Below are 15,037 nucleotides of genomic sequence, written 5' to 3' on the forward strand. Positions count from 1 at the left end.
TCTTAAAAAGTTAGTGTTAGTGATGAAAACTTTGACGAGACAGTACTTGAGTGGACGGAGGATGAGGATAGTGAGGATGACTGCAGGTGAACAACATTTCGATCCTGAGAGTGATCAACAATGATTGTCTATTGAAAGTGTACTGTATATAAAGTAGATAGTGTTTAAAAATTTCTATTTTTTGTACATCTTGATTACACAACTTTGAACACTAGCCTATATCATACGGAATATGTACGCCTATTATAATGTCTTTCTCGTACTAAATTTTACCGTATCTGGTTAACAATGAGAAATACATATAATACATATCCCGTCTCTATTTTTTTGCTTTAAACATATTTCACTTAATTTTTATTTCATTTAATCGTTAAATTATATTATTGCACTAACTTCTTTCAAAACTGAACATTAATACATATTGAGGTTTGGTAGACGCGTCTATATGTATATCCATGTATTTCCAATCACTGAGCATTTATGATTTTATAAATAAAATATTGCACCAGGCTATATTACATCTCTGCTTTTAAATTAAGCTAAGGGATGTAAAAGAACACCACCCATGTTATTTCACATCCATTGCTTTATTTTTGTACCTACAACAATACTAATACAATAGCGGTATCAGAGACCGCACATCTGGGTTCACGGTTAACATTACGCACGTATGTTGTTGAGGGTTAACACAGAATTTAGTCCGATTTTTCGAAAATAAAACAGTGTTTGGAAACGAATGCACGATTTTCCTCCATTTTATTCCAAATCTATACGAAATTAAATTGGTAAGGTTTTAAAGTGTACATCTCTAAGTACAAAAACTTCTGCTCTTCAGGAACAAAGAGGCGTGTAGCATTCCTGGACATGCTGCTGGAAGCAGCGGAGAATGGTGAAAATTTAACAGACAAGGACATACAAGAAGAAGTTGACACCTTTATGTTTGAGGTGAGTAAATGGTACGAAGATTAAACGAGTATTACTCGACCAAAGCCAGCGGAGTCCTGCAGCCCGGAGCCGTAGCGCTACTGCTCCTGCGTTCGTAATACCGCAACGCGATAGTTCACATCACGCCCGCGGCTCCACTCGCCTTGGTCGATTATTACCAGCTTCCGACTTCGATACAGAACTTTTAGTTTCACAATTTCTGTTTCGTCTACATTTTGTACATCCTGATTTTAACTATAGAGAAACTAATTAGCTACGTCTGTCAATCATTTAGACCGAGAATATTACTACAAGGCTCGTAGGCAAAATCAGAGAGACGTTTCTCACTTTAATGTTTCAAGGGATTAATCAACTCAATTACTAAAAGACGCAATACAACATAAATATAAGGAAAACTGGAATTGAAAGTAAGATGACGCATAGATTCTCATACGTTCATTTGTTTCTTGTTCTTTTTTATGTTACTCTTCTTAATATTTATTTTTAATCAACAGTAAGGTTTATGAAAATTAAATATAATTTATTATGTGCCCAAACAAAAATTAAAAACATTAATTTTTCCATTTCACAAATCTATTTCTTTTTTGTTAGTATAGGAGATATGGAGGGTAGCTGCGAATATATTGAATAAGCAGTCGTGGACAGCCGATAAGGGCTGGTCCTCCAGCTTGGGGATTGGGCGAAGGGCTAACAACCCATCACAACAGATTGTTATGAAACCTAACAGTTAGATTTGAGGGAGGTGGGATATGATGGTAGAGACTGGATTAATCTTGCTCAGGATAGGGACCGATGGCGGGTTTATGTGAGGGCGGCAATGAGCCTCCGTGTTCCGTAAAAACCAGTAAGTAAGTAAGTATAGGAAATAGGTTATCTCACATATATTTTAAGAATAACATGTCTTATTTGTGGAATTAACTCCTCACAAATAATCTCCATATACAGGATGTTTCATAATTCCTATTACAAACTCTTAGGGTTGTAGAGGGGACTAAGTAAATAAAGTTTTGATTGGGAACCAATGTCCGGAAACCTATAGTTTCGATGCAAAATAAGTTTGTTATATTCTGACAAAAATGGTATGTAATGGAGTGAGGCGATGCGGAAAACGTTTGTGATACATGCATTGTGTATGACCGGTTGTGCTGCATATTTGTGAAACATGGACTCTCACTTTGAGAAGAACAGAGGTTAAGAGTGTTCGAGAATAAGGTACTTAGAAAAACATCTGGGGCTAAGATGTGTGGAGTTACAAGGGAATGGAGACAGTTACATAATGCAGAACTGTACCCATTTTATTCGTCACCTAACATAATGTGGAATATTAAATCCAGATATTTGACATGGGCAGGGCATGTAGCAAGTAGGCCTATGGGTGAATCCAGAAATTCGCGTAGAATGTTAGTTGGGTAGAACTACGTAGAACTGATTGTAAACAGAAGACACACGATATCAGGGGACTGCAGAAGTCTCCCTCAGCCCATTTTGTTTGCGTACCAAGGTGCGGGAGATTTGAAATCGAATCGATCTTCAAACTTATTTTGCATCGAAACGATACATTTCCGGACATGGGATCCTAATCAAAACTTTATATACTTAGTCCCCTCTACAGCCCCAAGAAGTTTGTAATAGGAATTATGAAACACCCTGTATTATCCCCCCCTTTTTTTTCAAGCACTCTATTTTGTTATTTTAAAGAAATTTTATCTATGTTACTTCAAAATTTAATTTAACAATATATTTTTATTATTTTGTCAGTAATTCAGTTTTTAATATAAGGTATTATATGATATATAAATTAACTTAAATATTTAAATGAAAAACCTAATTTACTAAAAAAACGATTATTTATATTAAAATAAATATAATTGCAATTACAATTACTTTTAATGTTACTTTCATTTGTATGAAATTCGGTATCAGCAATGATAAATAATTATTATTCGCTTTATAATTTAATACATTTTATTCTGTATAACTCCACTTTCAAAGAAAAATTATCTTTAAAAATGTGTACAGAATGAAATGGTTTCCAAAATATATATCCATTTCCTCAGTAATACGGTCTCCCTCTGAAATTATTTGTGGCGAAGAACAAATTTCGACTCCATATCTTTGCGATAAGTGACATTTTTACTGTAAAATAGTAGGCCTACTCTCCTTTCGTCTCGTTCCATAACACATGAGATTTTGTCAATTTTATCCCCCAAATTTTGTTCCACAGAGTGCCCATTTGAAACTATAACTCTTCAGGTATAAATATATTTCTTGTTATCTTTTTCTGACACGGTGACACTAATTTTGAGAGTAATTCCTTTATGAAATTTATGTCCTGAAAATTTTATTTGAGAAGTTCTCGATTGATCACGTAATTTTATGAAGATGTAGTTATTTTTCTCTTCATATAAGAATCAAGAACTGCTCTATCAAAAGATCAGGAGTCGTTTCATATTTTTTTCCGATCTTCCAAGGCTCAGTTAACTTCCGTCGGAAGGTTATAAGAAGTTAAACTGTATCCAATGGTATGTGACATACATGTCGTTTCCTTCGAAATAATCTTCTTCTCTTCATCATATTCCAGTATTTTATATGATTATTTTCGTGTCCTTATTTCTTGCCCTATCTCTTCTAGATTTACCCAGTAGCCTGTGTTTCTACGTTTGTTTCTAGTATCTTTAGTGAATTCCACTAATTACAATATTTGGATAGTTTGCGATCAGTAACGTTCGACTATATTCAGTACAAATTAATCATTACAACAACTACTCTGAATTTATTTTAAAATGCAGAATATAGGCCTATGTCTTTGTTCACAGGGTCACGACACTGTAACAGCTGCGCTAAATTTTTCCCTCTTTCTCTTGGGCCTACATCCACATATACAGGTAAGATTAAAATTACATCTCTTTGAGCAATGGTTTTCTTTCACAGTATATTTCTTCGTACTCTCAACGTCCGAACAGATGTAATTTCATAATATATTTCGTAAGCTATAAGATAATAACAGATGTCATTAAATGATACTTTTTGACTTTTACACCTCATGACGTATTTATTAAAATATTACCAAATCTAGTAATGTTAGCTAAAATTTATCAATACTATTCTTATAGATCCCTTCCATTCTGAAATATCAACTCAACATTGCCCGAGTCTTTTCCAAATTCTATAACACATATTTATCACACGATAGAAATTCTACCTGAAATCGAAGACACACATGTAGAGATCGAACTATTCAGTACTAAAGGCAATCGTGAGTTCCAACAAATTAAAAAAAAATTGTATAGCACAAAATATTATGTGAGTCTGTATATTTTATCTTAATATCAGCAAGCGAGAGAAGTCAGATTTATTTTTCAATATAACTAAACTATCTCCTTTTAAAATATAGAGTTACATAGACGAAACTTTACATTACAATTGCTTAAACAATATAGTATTAAATTTAACAAAATGAGCTGTATCTTTTCTACCTCTCTATAAAGGGGAAATTGAGTCCGGGGTCCAACACCGAAAGTTACCCAACATTTGCTCATATTGGGTTGAGGGAAAATCCCGGAAAAAACCTCAACCAGATAACTTTCCCCGACCGGAAATCAAATCCGGGCCCCTGGTTTCGCGCCAGACGTGCTAACCGTTAGCCTACTTCACAGGTGTGTACTATACTCAGTATAAACTGTTTGTAAGAAGATATATATGGCACTACAGGGTTGTTCCCGATCTCTGATCTTTGAATGACGTCATGTCCGTCAGGAATCACACGAACAATGAATTACGGCGAGAAGTGACAGACCAGTAGTGAGTGATTTCATAATCAGAATGCACGGTGTATTACAGTAGCAATGCCCAAGAAACTCGAGCCCTTGTAGGATGGGTACACAACAACCCTTTCCGATGCCAAGTACAGTTACGTAAAAATCAAAGGACCCTGCAAAACACGTGGTTTCGTTATTTCCAAGAAAGGCATCTTGTGTGTACCTAATAAGACTAGCAAAGCTCGGATGGGATAAATTCCAGAGTAGAAAAAGCAAGCAAATCTACCCCCGTCACAAGTCGCCGCATCCCACGAGATGATACAATTTAATTCCATTCGAGCTTTATCAATCTTATTAAGTACACAGAAGATGCCTTTCTTGGAAATAACGAAACCTTGTTTATTGCAGGCTTATTTTATTTTCACTTAACTGTACTTGGCACTGGAAAGGGGTGTAATGTACCACTCCCAAAAAGGCTCGATTTTCGTGGGAATTTCTTGTTGTTGATATTGTTACCGCATCAAGAAGACGCAGGTGACAGGTGTGTGACTACTCTGTGTTCAAGAAGCATTTCGTCATGTTATTAATTTATTAGTAACATATTTTATCTATTACTTACTTACGTTTTCTTCAGTCATTAACTTGTTCAGTCATAAATATGTTCTCATAAAAATGTCAGTCATCAACTTGTTCAGTGAACAAAATGTTCAGTCATTACCTGTTCAGTAATTAACTTGTTCAGTCATTAAATTCTTCAGTCATTAACGTTTTCAGCCATTAACTTATTCAGCCACTAACAAATTGCTTCATTTACTAGACCGTTCGCCTATTTGTTTGTTTGTTTGTTTGTTTGTTCAGGTTCTGCTGCTTTCTTTCTATTCGAACTATCCCCTTCTTCCTTGCTATTCTGCCACAAAGACTTTTATCTTACTTCCTTTAAATCAAATTCTTTCTGTCCCTTATTTCATTTCTTAACATTTTCCTTCAACCTGTAGTTCTAATTCTACCTATATATATATATATATATATATATATATATATATATATATATATATATATATATATATATTCTATTCTCACGTCAATGTGCATATATCGTAAGTTCAAAGGGCTAACGGCTTCGAAGCTGGGTACCTGGTTCTAATGAAGTGCACTGGTGGCAATCTAAAACATGGGGGCATGAGATAGTTACTCTGCCTGCCATTAAAAATTCACTTCACTAAATCCCCAAGGTTAAAAAAAAAATCACGTCAATGTTTCCCAAACTTTACCAATTCTTTTTCTTCTTTCCTTCCGTCTTTTTACATTTTATTTTGTCATTCCATATTTCCCTTTCGCATAATTACGATTAATTTCTCTCCTTTTCTGTCCGAAATTTCACTTTCAGACTTTCACTATTTCTTTCAGAAGAAGGTATTTTGTTAATTTTCTTTCATTACTTAGATCCTTTATTTACTACTCCTTTTCCCTAACTCTCTGCTTTATTATATTATTTGTTTCTGTGCAATTAGCGCATTATCAATTTATCATGATATTACCCTTTCTCATCTTCATCCTTTCAATTCAGTCTTTTCATACCCTTATCTTCATCACGCCTCTGTTCCTCTCCTCTCTTCAGTTTCACAATCAATCACCAGTCATAATTTGTAAAAATGAAAATTAAAACTCAATTAAACGCCCCCTTTTTCAAATTTAACACTCACAAGATAACTGTATCTGTGATAATTTTCTTAAAATCTGGTGTATCTCATGTTTTGCAGGATAGAGTATACCAGGAACTTCAGGATATTTTCCACGATTCCGACCGTACTCCTACTCTCAAGGATTTACAGGATATGAAGTATTTGCAAATGGTCATCAAAGAAACCCTAAGGTTGTACCCAAGTGTAGCAGTGATGGCGAGGCAGGTTCCCTACGATTTTGAACTAGGTAATATGTTTTAAATACAAATATATTAACTATAGCTTCAGCTATCTGTATTGCCAGCACTTAATACTACAGTAGAAGGTAGGCCTACATAAGGAGTGGCAATTATTCAAATAATGAAATATATGCCATCAAAATTTATTCAATAAATTTAACACATACTTTCTCAGACATTTCACACTTTCGAAATAATTTAGGTATTTTATAATGTTGTGAAAAATATTTATACAAGCACGCATGGGCGAATCCAGAAATGCATATAGAGTGTTAGTTGGGAGGCCAAAGGGAAAAAGACCTTTGAGGAAGCTGAGACATAGATGGGAGGATAACATTAAAATGGATTTGGGGGAGATGAGGTAGATGATAGAGACTGGATTAATCTTACACAGGATAGGGACCGATGGCGGGCTTATGTGAGGGCGGCAATGAATCTGCGGGTTCCTTAAAACTCATAAGTATTATTCAGAGAAGATATGCAGTATGTTTAAAAAATTGGATTTGTATTCTAAAAATCATACATAATTACTATATATAAGAAAAAACAGCTTACAGTTAATATTAATTAAACTAAGTTCTATAAAACATAATAAAGCAGTTCAAATACACTCTATATATACAGAGTGTTTCAAAATTATAAGTACAAACTGCAAGGGTGAATAGAGGCCAATGAAACAAGGCAAGTAGTTCTAATAAAATTAGTTCCGGTAACCAATCACTTCCGAGATATGGTGTCATCACTATGACCACCAACCGAATACACCTCGTATTATTGCAACCTTATTTATTACCTGAAAGACATAATGGTCGTGAGTACCGCCATTTTTTTCAATGTAAACTATGCAATATTTTGAGTGATATATTTCTACAGCAGGCTTGCAGAACTGAGCGCCAATTGTGGCGTATGTCACTCATCCCTTCCTTTCGCCCCACGCGTCATTCACTTAGTAGGGGACGAGATTTTTATTCAGTGTCTGTGTTATGTGATTACGTACGGGTCACAGAGACGTCATTCAACGCCGGTGGACAGTGGACGGAGAAACAACGCTTTCTCCATGCTTCTACCACTCTCTCGTTAGCTCTGCATCCCTGCTCTATGGGAAAACCAGCTACTATGGTACATGCATGACGGAGCACCGGCTCATTTTCATTTGAACTTCCCGAGAATTCTCATGCAAAAGATTCCACAACAGGTGTACCGGTCATGGCTTGCGACCACCATGGTCTCCCAAGTCACCCGACTTCAATTCTCTGGATTTTTTCGGGGATACTCGAAATATTTTGTGTATTCCAGCCCGTTGATAATGTTAACTAACTCCGGGAATGTATCCCCAATAGTTGTCAACGCATTACGCGTTAGAGACAAGCCAGGAATATTCGAATGTATACGATTGTCGATGTGGAAAGGCACTGATTCCTGCCTTTTCATGAATTGTGGTTATATTGAGCACATTTTATAACGCTTTGTTCCTCCAATGCATGTAAGATGGTATGTTACTCTAAAGCGCTTATAGACTTACTAACAAGTAGTAATAAAGTCCCGTATATTTCGGAAACGTCTGGTTCTCGAACGTATGTTTATTAGGACTTTTTTTCCTTGTTTCGTTGTCCTCTACTACCCCTTCAGTTTATACCAATAACTATGAAATTTCCTGTATATATCGTAAAACAAATTTTAAACAAATTATTTTCTGGAATATGAAATTCCTTAATAAACATTTTAGAAAATATTGACCTGGGCCTCTTTGCTATAAAACAAGTGAATGTTAGAGATCAATATACGAGTATTATAAAATTTTATTGTGAAATACGTTATTATTTGTTAATTTAGATATTATCTACATATATTACATATATGAAGCTTTGTTTTGAATTAGGTAGGCCCATTATTTAACTGTATTTGAAAATTATACATTACACATTATACACTTTATCGCGAAATCGCTTTAATAGGAATTACTAACAAAATATGATAATAAATAATTAATGAAATTTTCATGTTGACCTTGTGTTTTTGATGTAAGCGTTTCATCGCTGGAATTTCCCCCTAAAATTTCCACAAAATTAATTGAACCCGTTGGGAAGAAAAAAATATTACTCAAGACATTAGTTTCTGGCAGCATAAAACTAAGCACCAGCAACCTTAGCGATTGCCTGAAAAACGTTAGCGTTGAATTAACAAATTAATTATTTCAATTCCGAAATAATTCACTTTTACATGATATGAGCCAGGATAGGAGAAGAAATGTCAGAAGGAATTGAAATAGGGACAGGAGTACATCAAGAATGTACTTTATCACCTACCCTGTTCAACATCTACTTGGCGGATTTTGTGAAGAACTGTTTTCGGAATATGAGAGGAGTGCCAATAGAAGGAAGTAGAATAAAAATTTGCTGATGATATGGCGTTGTTAGCAGAAGAGGAGTCGATACAAAGGGATCTGCTTCTGAAGATAAATGTGAGCACTATGGGTTGAAGATAAATGGAAATATGACTAAGACTACGGTTGTCGGAAGAAAAATAAAGGTAAATGTGTGAATACTAAATCAAGCAGTAGAGCAAGTGGACAGCTTCAAATGCTTGGGGTGTAATATAAGTAGTAATATGAGTTGCTGCCAAAAAGTCGAAAGGATGATTCCAATGGCAAAGGAAGCTTTTAATATAAGAAAGAACATCTTCTGCGGACCTCGGGAAAAAGAACTAAGGAAGGGACTAGTGAAGTGCTTTGTATGGAGTGTGGTATTGTATGGAACAGAAACATGGACATTATGACGAAGTGAAGAGAAGCGACTAGATACATTTGAAGTGTGGATATGGAGAAGAATGGAGCGTCTCAAATGGACGGACAAAATAGGAAATGAAGCTGTGCTATAAAGAGTGGTTGAAGAAAGAATGATGCTGAAACTGATGAGGAAGAGAAAAAGGAATTGGTTGAGTCACTGAATGAGAAGAAACTTTTATTTTCGACGCTTTATCAACATCTTAGGTTATTTAGCTCAGAATGAAGTGAAGGTGATAATGCCGGTGAAATGAGTCCGGGGTCCAGCACAAAAGTTACCCACCATTTTCTCGTATTATGTTGAGGGAAACCCCCGGAGAAAAGCTCAACCAGATAACTTGCCCTGACCGGGAATCGAACCCGGGTCACCTGTTTCGCGGCCATACTCGCTAGCCGTTATTCCACAGGTGTGGACGAGAAGAAACTACCTACTAAAGGATGCACTGGAAGGAATGGTGAACGGCAGAAAAAGTCGATGCAGAAGAAGATAGCAGATGATAGACTACATTAAAATATACGGATCACATGTGAGACAAAAAGGAAGCAGTAATTAAGAAAGATTGGAGAGTGCTGGGTTTGCAGTGAAAGACGTGTCATTTGGCAGAACACTATGTATACATGATATGAACAAAGTCAATCCAACGTTCTAGGACTTAACCCTGTTCAGAATAGTGAAATACTGAATGCCCAAAAAACTTTTTCCGCACGTGGAATGATGAAATCGCGAATGTCCTTGAGTATTTCGAAGATCGAATTCTTGTTACCTTAGAGTACTTCCTCATTGTAATTCCTAGGATGGAGGGACCAATTTTAATTAATTTAATTTACGAAAAATTTAGCACTACAACAGTTAATTCACTGCAAATAAAAATTCGTCACTTTCCTGATCCCTTGTGAATTTGTAAATTGATTGAAATATAAAAAAAAATCGTCCATCTAACCGTACAAGAGATAATCATTTCCTTTTACATTAATTTTAAGTGTAATAAACTAATAACTGATAACTGATTTTTGTGTTACAGGACCCTACAAGATTCCAGCTGGGGTTAGCGTGTTTGTCCCAATGTTCACCTTCCATTATGATTCTGATACTTTCCCTAATCCAAAAGAATTCAATCCTGACAACTTTCTACCGGAAAAAATTGTCAACAGGCATCCTTATGCATACGTCCCATTCAGCGCTGGTCCCAGAAACTGCATCGGTCAGAAGTTTGCCATGCTGGAAATGAAAATGGTGTTGTCGAGCATACTGCGAAATTATGAAATACGTTCCATTGACAAAAGGGAAGACCTAGTTATGCTACTTGAAATAATACTGAAACCAAAAAATGGATTCAGAATATCTATTACTCCAAGGAAATCTAATACGATGAGTTGAAAGTGTCCGTCAAAGATAGTAACTTAAGACAACACAAAAAATAATGGGAATATCCTTTCTTAGTAGTATCGTGTTTGGATTATATAGCTGAATAGGAATAATAACTGCAGGGCAAAGAATATTCTGGAGAAAGGACATGAAATAGGAACATAAAATGTACATGTAAAAAGAGTCTTATGTCTTTGCGTTGGTTGCAGAAATAACATGAATTAGAACAAAGGCTGTATCAGGAAGAAGGGCAAATATTTTAGAATCTGGTAATATGGACTAATGCGAGTGAAACTTATGTTTCATTCATGAGTCCATTGTTACGAAGGTAATTTTTTCTCATATTTCGTTACTTATTTCTTTCTGCTGGATTAAATCTTTGTTGCATTGTATTAGAATTTCAGAAGTCAAAATGCATAGATAAGTTAACTGCAACCATCTACAAATCACACCACTGAATCTAATCCAACACAGCCTAAAATATGAATTACAAGCGGTCAAGCTGCATCGTGTGTCGTAGACAGTAAGCAAGAATTATATGTGTTGCATGCATTCGACCGCTTGATAGATACAGTATTCGTTATTACAGCTCAAGCATTTTGTAAAATACTCCCCCACTCTTCATACAGATCTGCGCACGAAATAGCATGAGTCTACTTACGAAATATAGGGGAATGGTTTAGCCTTTGCCTTGAACACAAGCCCGACCTTCCCTTCTACTCTCACCCCCTCTACAGAAACGTTGTTCCCGTACTGCACATCGCAAGTGTCTTGACAAAATACATGAGCTGTACAACTTTACATTTTTGTTTTTCATTGTATTGATCTATGTAATCAACACTAATTGACAATGATTCACATCCTACAGAATTCGGGTAAATTTTCAAAGGTACATATTATTATATTTTCTTGATTCCCTGATAATGGGATACTTGAAAAGAAGTTGTCATCAAAAATATGTCAATATATAAGCGAATTGCTACTGTTTACAACAAATATCTAATAACAAAAAATTCGTCACTAAAGTTTCACTTATAAGATAAAATTACAGAAATATTTTTCTTTTGTAACATACGGTACTTACTAAAACGGTAAAGGATTTAGTACATTATTTTCAATATGTACAGTAAAATGTGAAATTGTGATATGTGTAATTGAATTAAATAAGATTTTATTAAAAATATATATAACTTATTAATATTAGCCTATTTTTGTTATATCTACACTTCATTCATTCATAGCTCTCTCTCCAAGGGCAGATTTTTCACTGCAAACCAGCATTCTCCAGTCTTTTCTGTTTTCAATATTCTTCTTTGTTTCCGCATATGATCCATATGTCTTAATGTCGTCTATCATCTTCTACCCCGAACTATTCTCCCGTTTGCCATTCCTTCCAGTATATCCTTCAGTAGGCAAATTTCTTCTCAGCCAGTGATCCAACCAATTACTTCTCTTTCTGATCAGTTTCAACATCATTCTTCTTTCACCTACTCTTTTCAACACAGGTTCATTTCTTATTCTGTGTATGCATTTCAAACGCTCCATTTTTCTCCATATCCGAATTTCAAATGCTTCTATTCGTTTCTCTGCACCTCTCGTAATGTCCAAGTTCCTGCCCCGTACAACTCCACACTTCACACACAGCACTTCACTAATCTCCTCCTTAGTTATTTTGTAATATTTTTAAAATGTATTATCGAGAAAGGATTCTATTAAAGGTTTTATACTTATTTGGATGTAAATAGAAACAGTATACAAGAAAAGGATATAAATCATACAACAATTTGTTACACCTGTAAATTTTGTAATTAAGACAAATAAGAATGTGATTTCTGTTAAATAAATAGATTATTATTTTAAATTTTACTTTAGCAATGTTGATTATGCACAGAGCATTCCCGTCTATTTTCTACAAGGTACTCCTAGTCACTATCACTACCTTGTTGTAATATCCATAACAATAATCGATTTCTGTAGCGTTCAAAAATAATTTGGAAAGATCCTCGAATCTGTTTTTAGGACAAAGGCGAAATAATCATAAACTAGCTGAAGGTTTGACAGCAGTGTATTATTCATTATTAACTAAATTTGCAGTGAAACGTATTGGTAGTATTTCGAAATGAGTGCTGTTCTTGCAAGACTAAGTACCCGATCACAAATCCCTAAGTGCGATGCAGAAAGTTGACAAGGCTAGCTTTGTATTGATTGTTCTTCCCCATATACACCAGGTTTAGCTCCTGCATAGTATCAAATATTTTCTAGACAAAAAGAAAAGAAAACTAAAGAAAATTGGAAAGAAAGAAGTTTTTTTTTTTCAAATGAACCAGTAATATTGGTTAAATACAGCGATGTCAAGGTCAGATGCACGTACTCGATTCTCCGTGCTATAAATCATTGAGTGGTTGGAATGAATCTATTCTGCAGGCAGTAGCGGTGATCAAGAAGGGGAGCAAAATGAACTCTATTGGCCTACCACGCGTGGTGAATTAAACTGCTTTTAAGGCGGTAGATATTGTGTTACATTCATACAAGGCAACAAGAAATCAAAGCATGTTTTGCAGCATGTACCTCTCTAATAAATGCAATTAATTATTAAAAAAGTAGAATTTAATAATAAACATAGACTCTTCTTAAATTGTACAGTTTCAGATAATAACTAGGATGTAATTAATTGTTATATAGTTATCGAATAATGTATTTAGCACATAAACGCTGCGTTTGTGTTTTGAACTAATAAAAAAGGAAAGGAAATCACAGGACATTCTGGGTATGTTAAAATGAAATAATAGGACTACAACAAATAATAAACATACGCATGTTCTCTTTAACTAAAGCAGTTTTAGATAATCATATATTTATTATGTGAAAATCACACTTCTAGAAACAAATTTAAATTTCTGAATTGTCACCTAACTCAGAAGAGTATTTCTTGCTTTTTACCGATACCTGCCTTCATAGGTCGGGCGCATATTATCATCTGAAAATCCTGATCTTACAAGCAAACATTCTGATGGGGGCAGATAAAAAAGTTAATTTTTTTTCTTCCACCATATTAATAATGTCAAAGGAAGTGTTTACACAAATTTAGGCCACTCGACCGCAATTATGAGGGCCGTAAAAAAATAAGTTCGCCAGTGGTCGTTAACAGAAAAAAAAGACAATTTCATTGCACAAATTTATTGAAACAGACAATGCAATTGTTGAGCTATTTTTCAACATATTTTTTCATCGGAATTGAGACATTTCTCATATCATGGGATCGACAGAGAGACATGCAGACGCAGTCAAACTAAATATGTCCATGCAATTGTGCTTTTTTCTATAAAATCACTTTCTGGACGGCCTCGTAATTACGGTCGAGTGGCCAAAATTTGTATGAATACTTCTTTTGACATTATTAACATGGTGAAAGAAAAACATTTAACTTTATCTGCCCCCATGAGAATGTTTGCTTGTTACTCGTAGTTTTTTAGGTTTACAAGTGAGAAAAATTGTTCACATACGTACGTAATCTGATTATTGTATTGTGTTTCTGTTTTGTGAAGGATTTTAGATAAGGACCCAAATAGCCATAGAAGCTGACGCGCTCTTTTCAAACCTCTCTAACTAACTAACTTACGTACTGCCAAATACAGAAATAAATGGCACTGCAAATCTTCATACCCCCGAATATACCTAGTACATCAGAAATTAAAGCTTTGTAAAATGTGAGAAGAACTTTACGATCATACAGTGAATTTGCTGGTGCATTATTGATCATCTCAATACTTTTTCTGACGGAAGACCTGAATTGGCAAACATCCCAAATCCATTGAAATATTTTTTTAGGACAGCAAAGAAACTTTATATTATAGGTTTGCAATATAAGAATACCTATTGAAATAAAATACTTGTATAATTACAAAATACAGGCATGTCTAGACATGGACTTGGGATATTCTTTTTCACAGCATAGTGGTCTATGCAAAACAGAATATGTCAGGTAAAAAATCGAATTCGATAAATTTTGGACTTTCAACTCGTAACTGACATGTAACGAGTCTGTGTAGCAACATACCTTTTGTTTGTACTTCATTCTGCAAACTAAATGCAATGCATTGAGGAAAAAGTTCTACATACATCTAAACATATATTTACTACTATTTAATGTCAATAAAGATACAAAATATGAATACATCATTCTGTAGATGAACTAATAATTTCAGGCGTTTGAGACTGCTTTTCTTTGTAACTAAATAATTTCCACATACCAAAAAAGAGCATCA

At 34.8% G+C, this 15,037-nt stretch overlaps 1 protein-coding gene across 2 annotated transcripts in view; it reads left to right on the forward strand.

Annotated features, from left to right (window-relative positions):
• LOC138698306 (cytochrome P450 4C1-like) overlaps positions 1-12,638 on the forward strand; it is a 58,741-nt gene extending 46,103 nt beyond the window's left edge. For both annotated transcript variants that reach the window (XM_069824126.1, XM_069824127.1), the window contains 4 exons: positions 836-945; positions 3,762-3,830; positions 6,464-6,632; positions 10,429-12,638. In XM_069824126.1, the coding sequence (XP_069680227.1) occupies positions 836-945; positions 3,762-3,830; positions 6,464-6,632; positions 10,429-10,784 (704 nt within the window). In that variant the 3' untranslated portion in view covers positions 10,785-12,638. The remainder of the gene's footprint in view (positions 1-835; positions 946-3,761; positions 3,831-6,463; positions 6,633-10,428) is intronic.
• The last annotated feature ends 2,399 nt before the right edge of the window (positions 12,639-15,037 follow it).

The sequence above is a fragment of the Periplaneta americana genome, chromosome 4 (genome assembly GCF_040183065.1).
Source record: "Periplaneta americana isolate PAMFEO1 chromosome 4, P.americana_PAMFEO1_priV1, whole genome shotgun sequence".
Classification (NCBI taxonomy): Eukaryota; Metazoa; Arthropoda; class Insecta; order Blattodea; family Blattidae; genus Periplaneta; species Periplaneta americana.